Source organism: Cervus elaphus, chromosome 3 (assembly GCF_910594005.1).
Source record: "Cervus elaphus chromosome 3, mCerEla1.1, whole genome shotgun sequence".
NCBI classification, from domain to species: domain Eukaryota; kingdom Metazoa; phylum Chordata; class Mammalia; order Artiodactyla; family Cervidae; genus Cervus; species Cervus elaphus.
Genome location: NC_057817.1, coordinates 15335350 through 15356255, shown reverse-complemented (window position 1 = coordinate 15356255; position 20906 = coordinate 15335350). Strand labels below are relative to the sequence as shown.

General features: G+C 37.4%; 1 protein-coding gene across 3 annotated transcripts in view; it reads left to right on the top strand.

Annotated features, from left to right (window-relative positions):
* The window catches only part of SLC6A15 (solute carrier family 6 member 15), a 51088-nt gene extending 46020 nt beyond the window's left edge, over nt 1–5068 (top strand). For all 3 annotated transcript variants that reach the window (XM_043880593.1, XM_043880588.1, XM_043880581.1), the window contains 2 exons: nt 2242–2404; nt 3671–5068. In XM_043880593.1, the coding sequence (XP_043736528.1) occupies nt 2242–2404; nt 3671–4042 (535 nt within the window). In that variant the 3' untranslated portion in view covers nt 4043–5068. The remainder of the gene's footprint in view (nt 1–2241; nt 2405–3670) is intronic.
* The last annotated feature ends 15838 nt before the right edge of the window (nt 5069–20906 follow it).

The following is a 20906-nucleotide window of genomic DNA, read 5'->3' as shown; positions in this document are numbered from 1 at the left end:
TTTCCAAAAATAGAGAGGAGGGGCTTCCCTGGTGGTCCAGTGGTTGAGAGCCTGCCTGCCAATGCAGGGGACACAGGTCCAGTCCCTGGTCCAGGAAGATCCCACATGCCGAGGGGCAGCTAAGCCTGTATGCCACAGCTACTGAGCACACATCCTACAGAGTCTATGCTCCACAACAGGAATGAGGAGCCCACACACTGCAACTGGTAGTCTCTGCTCGCCACAACTAGAGAAAGTCCGTGCAGCACCGGAGACCCCAATGCAGCCAAAAATAAGTAAATAATTTTAAAAAAAAAATAAAGAAGAAATGCCCATCTATCCTTCCCTCTTCAAAATTCAGGAAATGTGATTTCACTTAAATGTGGTTAAATCATAAAAAAAGTCATTAAAAAAAGCAGAAAGGAGCAGAATAATAGCCCTTCAGATAACAAATCCACACAAGCAAAACAGATGGAAAACTAATAATATTTCAAAATGAAGTGGAAATAAATGTTGAAAAATGACAGAAGCCACAAAAGAAGAGCATATATCAGTTATTTTAAAATTGAGAAATATAATAATTAGAGACAAGGGAGATTTGAAAACAGAGGTGATAAGACTCAGGAAATAATTGTGGATAACAGAAAAATCGCTTAATAAATGAAGTCAAATTAAAACAAAAACAATAAGTACAATATATATCTCCTCAAGAATTAAAAGCTAGAAAGGAGGAATACTTTTTAAAATCAAAAAGAAATAAGTAAGGATAAGAAAATCAATAGAAATAGCAATTAAGCAAAGATGATTCAATATTTGTACAATGAGGACCTCTAAACGCAGTGGCTGGAAAATAACTCTAAAAACTATAATTAAAGAAACATACCAAAGCAAATAACTTGAATGTTGAAAGGGCAAATGATATAGTTGGAAAAAACAGACATAAAGGCTGACACCAGGACAAAGCCTAGGATGTTACTTGGAGACAAAAAAAAAAAAAAAGCAGTCAGGTAAAAACAGTACAAATTATTTACAAGGGAAAAATCTGATGGTCAACAAAATTTTTGTAACAATCTTACATAGACATATTTATGATTTTCAAAGAAAGAAAATGTAAACTAAGATTTTAAATTCAGCCGACCTGACACTCAAATATAGTGACCACAGATAATTTTAAACATGCAAGAAATTAGGGAATATAGTTACTGTGATCCCTTTTTGAAGAATCTACTGGAGAACTAGCTAAGCTAGACAACCAAAAAGTCTACAGAAACATTAGTACAAGACTGGTGGATGGGCAGTACTATTTTATCTCGAGTTAAACATTAAGGGATATAAGCTAATAAGTAATGGCGACATGCTCCTGACAGTGTTAACATCACATAGCTCTAAAGTGTGAATTTGGGGAACTCCTTGGTGGTTCAGTGGTTAGGACTTGGTGCTCTCACTTCTGGAGCCCTGGGTTTGATCCCTGTTTTGCAAACTAAGATCCCACAAGCCATGCAGCCAAAAAAGAAAAAAAAAGGAAAAAAAAAAAGCAAGTCGTATTTCAGGTAAATAATGTATCAATAACTTGACTTTAAAAAACAAACGCATAAGTCTAATCATTACTCAGTCTAAGTGCTAATTCACAGGAAATAGGAGGATCAGATGCACTTGCGAAGCCAACAGTGTGGGGATGCAATTATTAACAGCAAAATCTAAATTGCGGGAAACTACGGGACAGAGTGCCCGGCTCATTTAAAAAAAATGATAGAAATGACACAGAGATGTAGGAGGCACTTAGCAGAGATGAAAGGACTTCAGAAAAAAAAAAAGAATCATAATGTGTGGACCCTCTTTCAATTAAATGACACCAGACTGAAAACAGAAATGAGAGTGGATCAGTTGGATTGGATGATGTGAGTTTATTATCCCTAAATAAAAAAAGAGAGAGAGAAACAGGGAAATTTTAATGTATTGCAAATATTGTGTTCATAGCATGGAAGGTCATCAGTTGGAGGAGACTTTCCAATAATTGGCTTAAGGGGACTTCCTCCAAATGAAAAGTACAGTACACTGGATCCATTTTACATTATAAATATTCTTAATTGATAAGTCATCTTCAGTATGACTTTTAGATTCAGTATAAAGTGTCCTGGGGTATCATGTTTAACCCTGGTCAAACCATTGATATAATGCACATTTTAAAGGACATTTAATTTAGCATATTTTAATATAGCTACCTTAGCTCGAGGAATAATTAAATTCTTTCTTTCTATTTAGGTTTATGGAAGACCTAAAGGATATGCTGGGCTTTGCTCCCAATAGATATTACTACTATATGTGGAAATATATATCTCCTCTAATGCTGTTATCACTGCTAATCGCTAGCATTGTGAATATGGGATTAAGTCCTCCTGGCTATAATGCATGGATGGAAGATAAGGTAAAATAAAAAGAAGAAAGTCAGATAAAAGAATACACAAAATATCATTTTAGAGGTTTTTGGCTTTCACTTTTTTCAGTATAGTTTGCTGTTTAATGGGTGGTACTGCTTTTATGCAGGGATCTTAAGATTTATATTTTGTTTGGCCCCAAATATGTATGTTTTTTTATTTGTAGTGAATATTTTTAGTACATAAGAAACATTGACTTGGCCCTCATTAAAGTAATTTTATCCATGTCACCGTAGATGGACCAATAATTATTTAGGCTTTTGACGCTAGAGAACATATTGATCAAACCACCAGAAATTTTTCCTGCATAAATTTATGAAATCATATTTGAGACACTCTATACCAATGAAAATATGCATCAACCATGTAGACATAATTTAAATAAATATTGAAGTAGAGTTTTGCTGTAACTGTCTTCTATTAGCCATGAATATTCAGTTTCTGTTCTCAAGCTGCATTTCTGTTCTCAAGTTCTCAAGTTGCAAGCTACATCGTAATGCAGTCGCAAGATATATATTATCTATTAGAAAATCAGAATGCTTATTTTTTAGAGCTACCTCTGACCTTTATTCTATGGTCAGTAATTCTATATAACAACAACTCATTACTATTCTAAAAAAATAAGTCTTCTATCCTTTATCAAAACCCTTGGGGACAAATGTAGTTCAAAATTTAATTTCAGATTCTAAAAGGTAATGTGGAGAAGGAAATGGCAACCCACTCCAGTGTTCTTGCCTAGGGAATCCTGTGGACGGAGGAGCCTGGTGGGTTGCCGTCCATGGGGTCGCACAGAGTCGGCCACTACTGAAGCGACTTAGCGTCCAGCAGCAGCAGCAGCAGAAAAGCAATGTGGCACATACAACAGGTGTCTGTTGCTTAGTAACAGTGACCCACAATATAATGACTGAAAGCAGTGCTGACTTATTATTTCTTAGGGTTTTGTGGATAAGCTGGACGATTCTTCTCTGGGTCTTGCTTGAGTCAACACATGCAGTTGACTAAACTTGGAGAGCTGGGCTCTCTCTATGCGAGCTTTTGTTCTTGACTTCTTCCAGGCATTATGGGCTCAGGGCAGAAATCATCAGGCTTTAAGGCTTTTCTTTGGAAGTTGCTTACTGTCGCTTCCACAGCGACTTATTAATCAGTCACAAGACTAGCCCAGATTCTTTGCTTATAAACCTGAGATAAATATAATTTTTTTTCATGTCCCTGCAGAGAACGCTAGAAGATTAATAATTATTTTTTGACTTTAATAGGCATCTGAGAAATTTCTGAGCTACCCAACGTGGGGGATGGTCATCTGTATCTCTCTGATGGTCCTGGCAATACTGCCCGTCCCGGTTGTCTTCATCATCCGCCGCTGCAACCTAATAGATGATAGTTCTGGTAATTTAGCATCTGTCACCTATAAGAGAGGAAGGGTCCTGAAGGAGCCTCTAAACTTAGAGGGAGATGATGCAAGCCTCATTCATGGCAAGATATCAAGCGAGTTGTCCTCTCCAAATTTCGGTAAAAATATTTATCGAAAACAGAGTGGATCACCAACTCTGGATACAGCTCCCAACGGACGCTATGGGATAGGGTACTTGATGGCAGACATGCCAGACATGCCGGAATCTGACTTGTAGCTGGAGGTGGGGGGCGGGGGGGTGCAGAAATCAGTGAGTGTTATTTGGTTCATTTTTTATTAATGAACATTGGCTCTACTAAGAGAAGTGTCAGACTTCGCTTATCAGAGGGCGATCTCAGGTGTTCCGTGGCTGTGATCTTTAATCCTAATGGTAAGGGTAAATTCAGCTTGACCATTCCTTTGGATTCTTCGGTTTACATTTGAGCAGAAAGAGTCACAGACAAAGCGTACAATAACTGACTGAGGTCCACATTGGTCGGAAGTTTTAAGAATACTTCTGGCATTTTTCTTTTCCAGGGATTCCTATCTCTAAAAAAAAAAAAAAAACAGGTGTTACCTCAGTTTCTAACAATTTCTGGATGTCATGCTATGGGCAACTCAAAAATGGTGTACTTCAAAATTGATTTAAGTTTGCCTTCAGGGTAACCCCCAGGATTAAAATGAACAGTTCTGTAAGCTGGTGCCGCTCAGCACACTTCCATGAACATATCGTGTAGATAGGCTGCACTTATTTTGGTAGCATTGATACCTTCTTAGGCAATTAGTTGAAGAAAACTGCAAAGTATTTTCTTATGTAATAGCTGTCTAGAGCAATAGTATCACAGAATAAGAAGGCACTGATGCTGGGATGAAAGGTGAAATTCGGAAGTGACTGGGGATCATGTGTGTGATGGCTGTATATTTTGTGTAAAATCCATGTGTGTGAAAATGAATTAAGAATGAGTCACTCAGCACTCTCAAGAATTATGCTGATTCCGCATTTTCTATGCCGTGTGCCTAAAAACCTACTTGATATTTATTGTGGTTTCAAGATTACTCATAGTATATTTCTATAATATACTCGCAGTGTATATAGCTGTATATTAGTACTCAAAGTACTGATTTGAAAACTTGAAGCAAGATGGCATTTTATTTCATATCTTTCTGTTTTGCTTCTGTTTTATGCAAATATAAATCCTTTTTTAAGTGATTGTTAAAATTGTATGGCATTACATTTTAAGCAACAAATAAAGTTCAAAAATGATGTTTGTTTCCCTCATTGACTTTTCTTGTGCTACCTGAATGGGATTGCCTTGCACCTCTGTCAGCGCTTAGGCATTTCATAATAATTAATCATCACATTCCAAGTGGGATTAATAGATTGACTAACAGAATTACTGCTTTAGGGACAAGAGAAAAGGAGAGTATTATGGCTAACTGGTGTTCTAATGTAGTCTCACGGGCTTCCCAGGAGGCTCAGTGGTAAAGAATTCACCTGCAATTCAGGAGATGTAGTTCAGTCCCTGGGTTGGGAAGATCCCCTGGAGAAGGAAATGGCAATGCACTCCAGTATTCACGTCTGGGAAATCCCGTGCACAGAGGAGTCTGGTGGGCTACAGTCCATGAGATCACGAAAGAGTTGGATGAGACTGAGCAACTAAACAACAGTAATAACTACACAGTCTCACAGTTCTTGGAAAAATACTTATAGGCTCCCAGGAAATCACATGCAGAGGTGACTGCCTGCTCGATCGGTATTGCCTCTGAAGTGTAAAAAATTTATGATGATTTCTATGAAACTGTTGTATATATGAGGTTGGATGAGGCAGAACTCCATTGAGTGTCGTCTGGTTAAAAAGATTTTATTTAACTGTCCTACCACTATATTGGTCATATTTTAAAAATAATGATGGATAAAGCAGCAAAAGAGGAGAGATAGTGTGCACACTGAATCCATTGATTTATTTTGGCCAAATATTCTTCATCTGCTATGGAATATACTAACAGACTGCATCACTGCATTTTATAATTCCACTGGTGGCTAAAACTTAAGAGTTTTTTTTTTTTTTTTTGCATCTTCACTAATACAGTATTTTGTTTCACTTCAATAATATTTTATAGATAGGCAGTATATGCACATTATATGGACTCAAAAATTGTCATAATTCACTGTAAATTAAATTCCCCCTTCAAAATTTCTCCTTGTCACCCATTTCCCATCCTTGAAGGCAACCACCATTACCAGTTTCTTAGGTGTCTTTATGGAGATGCTCAACATAGACTCTTTATATAATGACAGCATTCTGTATTCTTCCCTATGAATCTTACTTATTTCAAGAAATAATTTATTTTCTACGGTGTTTCATGTGAAGACACATAAATCTGCCTCTTTATTTCAGAAGTTGAGGTAATATAAATTATGTTTGTTTTCGTCTTGAAACAGTGTTTTCTTCCATAAGCTATCCCAATGTTAGAACTGCTGTAGCAAATGCCTACTTTACCTGCCAGCTTTTAGCTTAACATGATAGTATACAGCCACGTAGCACACATCCCTCTACGCTCCCTCTCTTGGCAAGAGGGCTGCTGATCTATAATTTGTGTACATGCCTTGCACTCGGGAATAGTGACTTCTCTTCTCAGAGTAATAGGAAGAATTGCAGGAATCCTTTCAGATGAAAGAATCTGAATGGCTTCTAATGCCTTCATATGACAGATGAGGAAACTAAGGCCATGGAAACAAAAGTAAAATGAATTCTGTTTATTTCATTCAGTTAATCCTTCAGCTGTTCATTCATTTCTTCACCCTTTCTTTCATCATCTACTCACTAAGAATCTGCCTTATTCTTAGTACTAAGCTGAGAAACCATTGTAATTAAGGTGTAAGCAATTTATCTTTTCCAACTTTCTCACTTTTACCTGGGACCTCCCTTATCTGCTTTTTTTTTCTCAGCCAGTGTAGTATTTAATCAATAAATAGTAGTAGGAAGTGTCCCAAAATTTGCCTTTGCATTACTTTCCACTCTTTCTGTAAACTCTGGCCTTAAACTCACACCTAGATGTGACAGAGCCAAAGGTTATTCAAATGGAAAGCAGTCTGGGGAGTTTGACAGGAGGGATAGAATAGTAGAGTGTTCAGAGTGGATCAAAGGAGATGGAGAAAATGTATCCACTATTAGGTGTTAGAGTCATAATAAGGAAGCCTAATACCTTGGTGAAAGGGCATCTTATGGTATAATTTTATGAAAGTATATTTGCATTTTACATGTGTTTCTGTTTATGTGCATTGTTTTAGGTAGGTGTTATTTTTTAAATTGAATCTTCAGATGGGTGTGTGATTCCAGAATATTTCAAATAAGACATAGTGCTTCTTAACTATAATTTTGATTTTGAGTCACTTGTGACCTTTCTAAAGACATAGTTCTAACTTACTGAATTTGCATCCTTTTGGGATTGGATACAGGACATGAGTATTTTTTTAAATGTATTCTAATATTCATTCTTGTTTAGGAATCATAGGTATGAAAAAGATGAAAAAGAAAATCAAGTAGAATATGAATTCTGTCTTCATAAAAATGAAGATACAGTGACTGTAATATTTGGGAAGAACAATAATTCAGGTAGATAGAATTTGGAATTTGTAATTAAAAAGTACTTGAAAAGTGAAACATCTTTCTCCTTTTGCTTTTTTCCTGGTCACTGTATTTTCTGGTTACTCCTCAAAGATATACATGTCTATGCCAACTGAATATGAATAAAATCACTATTAATTATAGCAATTACATAAATTTTCCCATAACTTTTAGTTGTAGATCTTTTGAGTCAAAAGGGGAAAAGACATGAAACTCTAGGCAACTCCTAGAACTATTGAAGTTGACATTTCGTATAAGCTATCCATTGATGCTCTGGTTATAGCAAACACCCTCTTCCAACAACATACAGGTGACTCTACACATGGACATCACCAGATGGTCAATATCGAAATCATATTGGTTAAGTATTTTGCAGCGGAAGATGGAGAAGCTGTATACAGTCAGCAAAAACAGGACATGGTGCTGGTAGTGGCTCAAATCCTTAAAATTCAGGCTTGAATTGTAGGCAGTAGGGGAACCGTTAGACCCTTTAGGTATGATCAAATCACTTATGATTACACAGTGGAGGTGACCAATGGATGCAAGGGATTAGACCTGGTAGACAGAGTGCCTGAAGAAATATGGAAGGAGGTTCATAACATTGCACAGGATGTGGTTATCAAAACCATCCCCCAAAAACGGAAGTGTGAAAAGCAGAATGGTTGCCTGAGGAGGCCTTACAAATAGCTGAGAAAAGAAGAGAAGCGAAAGGCAAAGGAGAAAGGGAAATATATACACAACTGAATGCAGAGTTTCAGAGAATATCAAGGAGAGATAAGAAAACCTTCTTAAGGTATCAATGCAAAGAAATAGAGGTAAACAATAGAATGGGAAAGATTAGTCAGTTCAGTCACTCAGTTGTGTCTGACTCTTTGTGATCCCATGGACTATAGCAGGCCAGGCTTCCCTGTTCATCACCAACTCCCGAAGCGTGCTCAAACTCGTGTCCATAGAGTCTGTGATGCCATTCAACCATCTCATCCTCTGTTGTCCCCTTCTCCTCCAGCCTTCAATCTTTCCCGGCATCAAGGTCTTTTCCAATGAGTCAGTTCTTTGCATCAGGTGGCCAAATATTGGAGTTTCAGCTTCAACATCAGTACTTCCAATGAATATTCAGGACTGATTTACTTTAGGATGAACTGGTTGGATCTCCTTGCAGTCCAAGGGACTCTCAACAGCCTTCTCCAACACCGCAGTTCAAAAACATCAATTTTTCAGTGCTCAGCTTTCTTTATAGCCCAACTCTCACATTCATACATGACTCCTAGAAAAACCATAGCTTTGACTAGATGGACCTCTGTTGGTAAAGTAATGTCTATGCTTTTTAATATGCTGTCTATGTTGGTCATAGTTTTTCTTCCAAGGAGCAAGTGTCTTTTAATTTCATGGCTGCAGTCATGAAATTTTGGAGCCCAAAAACATAAAGTCTCTCACTGTTTCTATTGTTTCCCCATCTATTTGCCTTGAAGTGAAGATAAACCATTCAATATCACAGTAATCCAAGTCTATGCCCTGACAAGTAATGCTGAAGAAGCTGAAGTTGAACATTTCTATCAAGACCTACAAGACCTTCTAGAACTAACACCCCAAAAAGATGTCCTTTTCATTATAGGGGACTGGAATGCAAAAGTAGAAAGTCAAGAAACATCTGGAGTAACAGGCAAATTTGGCCTTGGAGTACAGAATGAAGCAGGGCAAAGGCTAATAGAGTTCTGCCAAGAGAATGCACTGGTCATAGCAAACACCGTCTTCCAACATCATAAGAGAAGACTCTACACATGGACATCACCAGATGGTCAACACTGAAATCAGACTGATTATATTCTTTGCAGCCAAAGATGGAGAAGCTCTATACAGTCAGCAAAAACAAGACTGGGAGCTGACTGTGGCTCAGATCATGAACTCCTTATTGCCAAATTCAGACTGCAGTTGAAGAAAGCGGGGAAAACCACTAGACTATTCAGGTATGACCTAAATCAAATCCCTTATGACTATACAGTGGAAGTGAGCAATAGATTTAAGGGACTAGATCTGACAGACAGTGTGCCTGATGAACTATGGATGAAGGTTCGTGACATTGTACAGGAGACAGGAATCAAGACCATCCCCAAGAAAAAGAAATGTAAAAAAGCAAAATGGCTGTCTGAGGAGGCCTTACAAAGAGCTGTGAAAGAAGAAAAGTGAAAAGCAAAGGAGAAAAGGAAAGATATTCCCATTTGAATGCAGAGTTCCAAAGAATAGCCAGGAGAGATAAGAAAGCCTTCGTCAGTGATCAATGCAAAGAAATAGAGGAAAACAATAGAATGGGAAAGACTAGAGATGTCTTCAAGAAAATTAGAGATACCAAGGGAACATTTCATGCAAAGGTGGGCTCGATAAAGGACAGAAATGGTATGGATCTAAGAGAAGCAGAAGATATTAAGAAGGGGCAAGAATACACAGAAGAACTGTACAAAAAAGATCTTCACAACCCAGATAATCACAATGGTGTGATCCCTCACACTCACCTAAAACCAGACATCGTGGAATATGAAATCAAGTGGGCCTTAAGAAGCCTCACTACAAACAAAGCTAGTGGATGTGATGGAATTCCAGTTGAGCTATTTCAAACCTAAATGATGATGCTGTTAAAGTGCTGCACTCAATATGCCAGCAAATTTGGAAAACTCAGCAGTGGCCACAGGACTGGAAAAGGTCAGTTTTCTTTTCAATCCCAAAGAAAGGTAATGCCAAAGAATGCTAAAACTACCGCACAATTGCACTCATCTCACACACTAGTAAAGTAATGCTCAGAATTCTCCAAGCCAGGCTTCAGCAATACATGAACCATGAATGCACAGATGTTCAAACTTGTTTTAGAAAAGGCAGAGGGGCCAGAGATCAAATTGCCAACATCCAATGGATCATTGAAAAAGCAAGAGAGTTTCAGAAAAACATCTATTTCTGCTTTATTGACTATGCCAAAGCCTTTGACTGTGTGGATCACAATAAACTGTGGAAAATTCTGAAAGAGATGGGAATACCAGACCACCTGACCTGCCTCTTGAGAAATTTGTATGCAGGTCAGGAAGCAACAGTTAGAACTTGACATGGAACAACAGACACCTGGTTCCAAATAGGAAAAGGAGTACGTCAAGGCTGTATATTGTCACCCCGCTTATTTAACTTAGATGCAAAGTACATCATGAGAAATGCTGGGCTGGAAGAAGCACAAGCTGGAATCAAGATTGCTGGGACAAATATCAATAACCTCATATATGCAGATGATACCACCCTTATGGCAGAAAGTGAAGAAGAACTAAAGAGCCTCTTGATGAAAGTGAAAGAGGAGAGTGAAAAAGTTGGCTTAAAGCTAAACATTCAGAAAACTAAGATCATGGCATCTGGTCCCATCACTTCATGGCAAATAGATGGGGAAACAGTGGCTGACTTTATTTTGAGGGGCTCTGAAATCACTGTAGATGGTGATTGCAGCCATGAAATTGAAAGACGCTTACTCCTTTGAAGGAAAGTTATGACCAACCTAGACAGCATATTAAAAAGCAGAGACATTACTTTGTCAACAAAGATGTGTCTAGTCAAGGCTATGGTTTTTCCATTAGTCACGTATGGATGTGAGAGTTGGACTATAAAGAAAGCTGAGCACCAAAGATCTGATACTTTTGAACTGTGGTGTTGGAGAAGACTCTTGAGAGTCCTGTGGACTGCAAGGAGATCCAAGTAGTCCATTCTAAAGGAGATCAGTCCTGGGTGTTCATTGGAATGACTGACATTGAAGCTGAAACTCCAATATGTTGGCCACTGATGCAAAGAACTGACTCATTGGAAAAGACCCTGATGCTGGGAAAGTTTGAGGGAAGGAGGAGAAGGGGATTTGGTGATGGACAGGGAGGCCTGGTGTCCTGCAGTTCATGGGGTCGCAAAGAGTTGGACACAGCTGAGCGACTGAACTGAACTGAACTGATGGGAAAGGATGCCATGATCTTAGTTTTCTGAATCTTGAGTTTTAAGCCAAGTTTTTCACTCTCCTCTTTCACTTTCATCAAGAGGTTCTTTAGTTCTTCTTCACTTTCTGCCATAGTGGTGCTGTCATGCATATCTGAGGTTATAGATATTTGTCCCAACAATCTTGATTCTAGAAGTAGATGTCAATAAAGTAGAAGTAGGGTGACTAGAGGTCTCTTCAAGAAAATCAGAGATACCAAGGGAATATTTAATGCAAATTGAACACAAAAAAGGACAGAAACAGTAAGGACCTAACAGAAGCATAATATATTAAGAAGTGGTGGTGAGAATATATAACTGTACAGAAAAGATCTTAATGATCCAGATAATCAAGATGGTGTCATCACTCACCTAGAACCAGATGTCTGGAGCGTGAAGTCAAGTGGGCCTTAGGAAGCATCACTACAAAGAAAGCTAGTGGAGGTGATGGAATTCCAGCTGAGTTATTTCATATCCTCAAAGATGATGCTGTTAGAGTGCTTCACTCAATATGCCAACAAATTTGGAAAATGCAGCAGTGGCCAAAGGACTATAAAAGGTCAGTTTTCATTCTAATGCCAAGAAGGGCAATGCCAAAGAATATTCAAACTACCTCACAGTTGCTTTCTTTTCACCTGCTAGCTAGGTAATGCTCAAAATCTATCAAGCTAGGCTTCAAGAATATGTGAACTGAGAACTTCTAAATGTAAAAGCTGGATTTAGAAAAGGCAGGGGAGCCAGAGATCACATTGCCAACATCCGTTGGATCACAGGAAAAAAAGAAGTGAATTACAAATAATATACGCTTCATTGATATGCTAAAGCCATTGACTGCATGGATCACAACAAACTGTGGAAAATTCTTAAAGAGGTGGGAATACCAGACTACCTTACCTGTCTCCTGAGCAACCTATATGCAGGAAAAGAAGCACCAGTTAGACCTGCACATGGAATAACAGGCTGGTACAAAATTGGGAAAGGAATACAACAAGACTCTATACTGTCACCCTGCTTATTTAACTTATATGCAGAGTGTGCAGCATGTGAAATGCTGTACTGGATGAATCACAAGCTGGAATCAAGATTGCTGGGAGGAATATTAAGAACCTCAGATACGCAGATGATACCAATCTAATGGTGCAAAGTGAAGAGGAACTAAAGAGCCTTTTGATGAAAGTGAAAGAGGAGACTGAAAAACCTGGCTTAAATCTCAACATTCAAAAAACAAAGATCATGGCATCTGGTCTCATCACTTTATTGAAAATAGATGGGGAAAAATTGGAAGCAGTGACAAATTTTATTTTCTTGGACTCCTAAATCACTGTGGACAGTGGCTGCCCCAGGAAATTAAAAGACCCTTGCTCCTTAGAAGAAAAGTTATGACAAACCTAGACAGGATATTAAAAGGCAGAGACATCACTTTGCCAACAAAGGTCCATATAGCAAAAGCTATGGTTTTTCTAATAGTTATGTATGGATGTGAGAGCTGTCCCATAAAGAAAGCTGAGCACTGAAGAATTGATGTTTTCACACTGTGGTGCTGGACAAGACTCTTGAAAGTCCCTTGGACTGCAAGGAGATCCAACCAGTCAATCCTAAAGAAATCAAACCTGATTCATTGGAAGGACTGATGCTGAAGCTGAAGCTCCAATACTACGGCCACCTGATGGCAAAGAACTGACTCATTGGAAAAGACCCTGATGTTGAGAACGATTGAGGGCAAGAGGAGGAGGTGACAGAGGATGAGATGGCTGGATGGCATCACCGACTCAATGGACATAAGCTTGAGCAAACTTCAGGAAATAGTGATTGACAGGGAACCCTGGCATGCTGCAGTTCATGGGGTTGCAAATGGTCAGACATGACATAGTGACTGAACAACAACAAACTATCCATTACTGAGTATAGCATATTATTTCCTTCATAACTTAGGATTGATGTAAAATGTTTCACATGTTGATTTACCTCAAAAGACTAACTCCAAAACTGACTGATCTGGTTATCCTACTATAATTCTCATCTAAATCATTAAGAAGGACCATCAAAAGAGGTTAAAATAGAAAAGGAACCAGGACAGTACCCTGTCCTAAACTCAAAGCCTTTTGTATTCTACTGTTACTTTAACATATCACAGTCCTCCCAGCACCACCATCAAAACACACAGATACAGACATACACACCACCACCACCAAGAAAACACCTGATCTATATGAACAACAAAGAAAAGCCCTGTGGTATCTGGGTAATCCGATATTTGGCTTCATGTAAATAGAAGAAACCATGCCTTGTAGACTGATGATATCTCAGCTGCTATTCCTTTTCTAATTTATTAACTGTTCACTGGATAATCAGCTGTATAGAGGCTATTTAGAAGAGATGGACATTTATATTTCTTAAAATACAATTTTCCCAGGAAAAAGCCATTAAAAGAATTGCAACAATTTATCATTTCACTGTTCTTTAAAGAAATGTTTACAAAAAGCAAAAAAGAAGAACATTATACAGCATTGTACCCCAATCTGAAAACTGGTAAAACTTAAGTTCTACCAACTTAAGTTTTTGGTAAAAATTAAAATTTGCAAACATGGTAGCCAAGTGACATTCATTTGATCTCCTCATCACTGCTGCTGCTGCTGCTAAGTCACTTCAGTCGTGTCTGACTCTGTGTGACCCCATAGATGGCAGCCCACCAGGCTTCCCGGTCCCAGGGATTTTCCAGGCAAGAACACTGGAGTGGGTTGCTATTTCCTTCTCCAATGCATGAAAGTGAAAAGTGAAAGTGAAGCTGCTCAGTCGTGTTCAACTCTTAGTGACCTCATGGACTGCAGCCTACCAGGCTCCTCCATCCATGGGATTTTCCAGGCAAGAGTGCTGGAGTGCGGTGCCATTGCCTTCTCCTGTAATTAATGAGGTCAGCAGAATTCACAGATGCAGATGCCCGGCTTATATTCACTCCTCTAGAACACTCTATATCTCATGTCTTTTTCCCTTTCATTTTGAAGCTTTGCTTTAATTTGAGTAAATATTGAAAGGATCAATATGGGATCATTTGAGATCAGTTATATCATTAACTGGTAGGACTGAATGAACAAGATATCTTCTCTGAGGAAGAGGGGGTCTGGATGGCCCAATCTCTCTGCCAAACAGAACAAATAGAAGTTTATTTTCTATAAACTTTCTTAATACACTTTTGAGTAGAACTATTTCCATTCAGTCCTTTTGTAAAAAATTTTATGAGATTTAATATCTCAATACTTTTTTTCCTAGTTACTCTATGAAGTAATACAAGGTCAATGAAAACACCTAAATGACCAACCAACCAGACATTCTAAATAGAAATATCAACCCCTCATTTCTTCAGCCAAGTGAGGTCACTGATAAACTGATTCTAGGACTTAGCTTCAGTGGAATATACCTAATTATTTACATAGTATGCATTTTATTATCATGATATAAAATGCATTACCTATTTTATTTTTACTTTTTCAACTCATACTCAGACCTCATATCCATTAAACAGAGAGCATTTTTTCATTCAAAGCTTCCTTCACTTTCATTTTTTTTGCCACCTCTTCATAAAATACTTATATTCAAACAAATCCCAATCCAAACAAGGAAATTGAGCTACATTTCCTGTTGAAGTTTACAGATGAATTTCAACAGAAAAAGCAATATGCATTTTTTGTTATCTCTTTTGTGGTACTCTTTTAGACTATCTTTCTTTGTTCTTTAAAAATACCATAGTTCATATCCTAACCTTGAATTTTTCAAAGTGTAAAATTTTTCACGTTTTCAACTTTTTCAACTAAGACTTTTACGGGGACTTCCCTGGCGGATCAGCAGTTAAGAATCTGCTTTGCAATGCAAAGAATATGGTTCGATTCCTGGTCAGGGAATTAAGATCCCACATGCTGCAGAGCAACTAAGGCCACATGTCACAACCTCTGAGCGTGAGAGCCACAGCCATAGAGTCCGTGTACCACAAGGAAAGACCCTGCATGATGCAGCGAAGATCCCACGTGCTGCAACAGAGACCCTAAGCAGCAAAAAAAAAAATGTGCACAGAGGCACATTTCTTGTCAAAAACAAACTAACAAACTCCCAACAAATTAGGCTTTTAAAACTGGCTCTCTATTTCAGGCAGGTGAGTGAACATAACATCTCTAGAATGGGGGTGATCAATGGAAGCATCACTTTTTTGGTATTCTTACTACAAAACTAAACTTTATAATGCACATAGTGAAGGCAAGCACTAGTTCAGACATTACTTTGCTTTTTGTCATGATTAAATGGAAAAGTACCTGAAATTTCACAAGTAGATTGTTTCATAGGAATTTAACAGTTGTATGTGATTAACGTATACATGTTCCTTTACTATGGTCAAATAATTTTGGGTAATGTCAAGGCCATTAACAATGCTTTTGGGATAGAAAGAAGATATTTTTGTCATTGAATGATCCTATTTCTGGATAAAATAATGATGATAATTATTTGATAGTAATCTGAGGAAAATTAGAAATCTCTGTTCTTTACATCATTATCATAGTCATCAGAATGGGAAGTAATTTATATGTGAATATGTCTTTATCTTTTAATAGAAAAAAAAAGCAGTGCCTGAGCAATATTACTGAAGAAACACAAAACTGTTCTGGTCTGTTCCAAAAAAAATACAAAGATGTTTCTGGCAAAAGCACTTACCAGTGTGTGCTAGAGAGAGGAGTGGATGTGGGACCTTACGCTTCTTTGCCGGGGTGTGATATCCTTCACTGATCAGCCAGGTATGGCAGCCTCACCTGCTCTTACTGATTATCTCTCGAGGTTGGCCTGGAACATTGTGCTGTCCAGGTTTCAGAGTCGTCTAGTTGGTTTCACACAAAGGAAATACTAGGAGCTGTCACCTTGAATGCAGCCCTAAAAGCAGCCACATCTTAAAAAAGCAAGAAGGAATAACTGGGAGAGGGTATTGCTTAGTGCAACCCATGCTAATTTTAGGAAAGTCAGCTTAAACACATTACTCCTGTTTTAAGAAACACTGTATACTTTAGATAATTTGGGGACTTGGCTATTGAAAATTAGACTTTATGTAAACTTTTGAAACAGTGAGATGTGATCATTTCTGTTAAGATATGATCTTAATACTGAGGTCTGAGAGGCTAGGTATAGAGGAGTTATCTGTTGCATCCCTACTCTTTATCAGTACCTTTTAAGCTGGGTGTATATAGGGATTACCTGGGGATTCCTAAGCTTCATGTCAACCAGGTTTCTCTGGACTTTTCCTTCCTTCCTTGCCCATTTCTGGCTGCAGTGTTCTGCTGTTTTCCTTACTCTTCTCCTTAATTCATATCCATTAGTCAAGGAATGTGTGTTTGTGCGCCCTGGGAAGTCCCAGTCAAGGAATAAATGACTGGTAAAAGTTTTAGGGTTTAGCATCACTTTCTGTGGCAGCTACTACTTAATACCGAGTACAGCCTTAAATGTATTCCCGCTTTAATCCACAGAGCTCTACTGTTCAGGGAGGCAGTAGATGAGGTTTCTATACTGACTCCACCTTCCTTTATATTCAACTAAAGCAGTATCACTTTTTTTCTGTTTTTCAGGTTGAGTAGCATTTCAGTAAAAAAAAAAATTCTAAATTTATAAGAAACCATATGCACAATTCACACACACACACACACACACACACACCTGTAATAAAACTTTGGTCCTGGGATGCAATTTAAGTTTTTCTTCATTCTAGCTCTACCGTGTAATATTATGTGACTCTACACAATTTACCAAGCTAATCTGAATCTCAGTTTTCAAATCGGTAAAGTGGGATTAATAACAGTATCTACCAGTTAGAGCTATTATGAGAATTAGAGAAGATAATGGGATAAAATGCTCAGCACAATTGCTGGCCCATATAAAGTGGCCATTATATTCAGGAATTTTCCAAAAGCTGAAGATGCTTCTTTACAAACTTGAGGCTTTCCAGATCCCATAAAAGTCAAACCACATACAAGTACTTCCTATTTTTCATAAGTATATGACTAGCCTTGAGATGCCAAGATAAATTAGTCTCTTGATTTAGAAATGGCCAAGACATTATGTTTCTGTTCTATCTAAACAATATTTACTGACTCTATGCCCCATGCATATTCCAGTCAAATTAGTGAAGACAAATATAAGATCCATCCAATGAACGCAGGGCTGAAGATTAGACACTGTAGCCCCAAAGCCAAGAATCAGGAACCCAGGGAAGAAATGGGAACTAAGAAGCATAGGAAAGAATGAAGCCTGAGGGGCCAGGACTTTGACTGTGACTCAAATCTCCTTCATATGAGGGTAACAATAGTTTGTCCCATTGGCTTAGAGAAACCAGATCAGTGTAGACCCTCTCTGGACCTCTATAAGCATAATGTAGCCAAATGACAGGAACATATATTCAAAGCAAAGTGAACAGTGTGTCGTGCCAAACTCTGATCTTTCAAGTTAAATAAATGTGAAAATCAAAAGAGCTGGAGGGAAAGTTGGAAACTGGACTCCATATCTAAGTTCATTCAAAATGATTATTAAAAAAAAATTAGGAAATACATATTGTGATGAAACAACACACTCAAGGGGCCAGATTCTGCCAACAGTTTACCACATTCATATGCAATATCTCACTTGTTCTTACTACCATCATGGCATCCATATAAAATTATGAGAATTACCTGGCTTGGAAGTAATTCTTCATGCACTATTATCTTGGTGAACAAGAGAGAAGACACTAGACTTAACTTAGAAAACTTCTTGGGTACTTAGACTATTGCATTAACCTAAACACATATCCATATAGAAAATTCGGAGAGAGGAAAATATGGAAAAATGTCTTAGCAAATATAACGATGGCCTTTTCTCATGAGCCAACTAACTGCCTATCACTTGTTGAGTTCTGTAGTGATCTGTAGTGACCTGCTATGAAGGCCTAAGGGCAGAACTAGGCAGGATGTTGTATTACTTTTCGAGGGCTGCCATGACAGTGCATGACTCTGGGTGGATTAAAACATCAGAAATCTATTCTCTCACAGTTCTGAAGCTACAAGTCTGAAATCAAGACATGCTCTCTCTGAAGGCTCTAGAGGAGTGTCTTTTTCATGCCTTTTTCTTAGTTCCAGTGGTATTGGGCAATCCATGTTGTTGACATAAAGATGCTTCACTCCACTCTCTACTTTTTCATCATCTGGTGTTCTCCCCTCGTCTATGTCTCTTTTTCTAAGGACAACTGTGTTATTGGACTGGGGCCCAACTTGATCCAATATGACCTTTTAGTGGCCTATTTCCAGCAGAGGTCACATTCGCAGGTACCGGGGGTTAGAACTTCAACATACCCTTTTGGAGCCCACAAATAGAGCAGACTGAAGCTGTGTTCGTTTTGATTTGTCTTCCCTGGTAGATATAAATCTTATGCTGCTAAAAGTGAAAAAAAAATACAGACTTCCCTATTATCCTTCATTTCTAGAGAAAAAAGCAGATAAGTGGAGCACTTAAAAGTGTACTTCTACTCTGATTCACCTCTTAAAAGTCCCTCAGGATAAAGTTCAAACTGCTTCTGATGGTAGACAGACTTGGCTGTTCTCAACAATCTCTGCATCACCTCGGGTTCATCTCTTTCCTAGCACATTCTCCATCCCAGCCACATGCTGTATCTGCACTTTGAATGTTCTGAATTCCTTCTAATCCATTTCTTTCCACATGCTGTTCTTTGGGTCCAGATTGCTCTCCAGCCTTCCCATTTCCCCCTTAATCTTCGGCTAGAATCAACACATCTTTCCGTTTAGAAGGTGTTTTCCTTTGTGGAATTGTTTGCCCTGCTATGTACTCTATCTCTGGAACTGCATAATCACACTATACTCAAATTCTCTGTTTTCTGCTTTAGCTTGTGTACTTCCAAATGTTAGATGTTTTGTTTGATTCAGAAATGTATTTTCCAGGCCTTAAACACAGTACTTGGCACAGAACAGACATGCAATTTTCCCTTTTTTCTCTCCTTTTTTTTTTTTTTTTTGAATTTAAAGGAAGTGGGAATAGGTGAGAAGGAGATAATGAAGGTGGAAGAAGCATTAGAGAAGAATAAACAAGGCCATTTCTAAAACATCCACATTCTTGTTCTAGGCCAAACTAATCTACCCACCTGTTTACTAAAATGATCCAATTTATAATGAGCTGACAGTGTCTGGGATTTTTCAGGGGTTTTAGACAGATATATCAAATATTTTAAGAAATTATCTTGATCATATAGAACCAGCAGAATTTTGGAGTTAAAAACAGGAAATCAGTTTGCCTGTTTCAAATGCCAGCTCTGTTACTTTGTATCCAAGTGACTAATTCACATCATTCTCTACGCCTCGGTTGCCTCATCTGTAAATAAGGGATGGTAACAATACCTAACTCATAAGGTTGATGTGAGAATACAATGAGTTAATATATGTAGAATGTTTTGTACCTGGAATAATGCATATCAAATACATTGTTACATAAAGTTAGATATTATTTTCAACATTTTTCTTATTTTATCCAGTTCTATCTAGATTAATCAGACATATTAACCACCAATGGTGTAATACTAAAATGAATATTCTTACCCACCCTCAATATTAAATGGTCAGTTATTATATTTCAGTTTTCCTTTAGATATATTACTGTCATTCTGACACAAATTCAAATGATACTATGTGAGAAGGGAATTTGTAGAAATTCTGTATTGATAAGATTAAGAGCAAAATTACACAAATAAAAAAATTTAAGTGTTGTTCTGTTGTTTTTAAAATCTAGTTAATATTTCTTTCCACTTCTAAAGAGATATATAAAACCACCAAGTGTCATTAAAGTATTTTCCATAAGGGGGCACTATTACATTTTCATATCAATAGAAAGTTTTCAACTATTTTCATTCACATTATATCCAAGTAAATTGACAGTAATAATTGGTGCTTTGGAAGGTGTATATTTATGTTAAAATTTTGTTTTTATGGCTTAAAGCTTTCTTTTTTACATCTCTATTACCATGTAAATTTTAAAATTTTGATATAATTAAAACCTTTATAAAAATATAAAAAAACCCAACATAATTGATTCTTCAAAACAAAATACAGATAAACAACCACTAAAAATCTTGTTTTCCTAAATTAAAACAACTATCAAGAAAATTATAATGTATATTGATACTGCAGTAACAATTTTGGACATTAGTAAAATATTTTTCTTTTACTAAAATAAAACTAGCTAAAATATATTAGTCAATTTTTCCATCATCGTTTAGGCATTTTTTATGTGTGTGTAGCATGTGTAGAAATACATGAATGATTATATTTTACATGAATTATTAAAAAAATAAATAGAACCTTTTTGAAATAGTCTGGTAAAATGAATTTACTCACATTATCTTTGATAATATTCTCACAAGTATGCAATACTTTTCATTGCTGTAAGCTTACAATGTCTTAAAAAGTTGTTAAAAGGTAATGA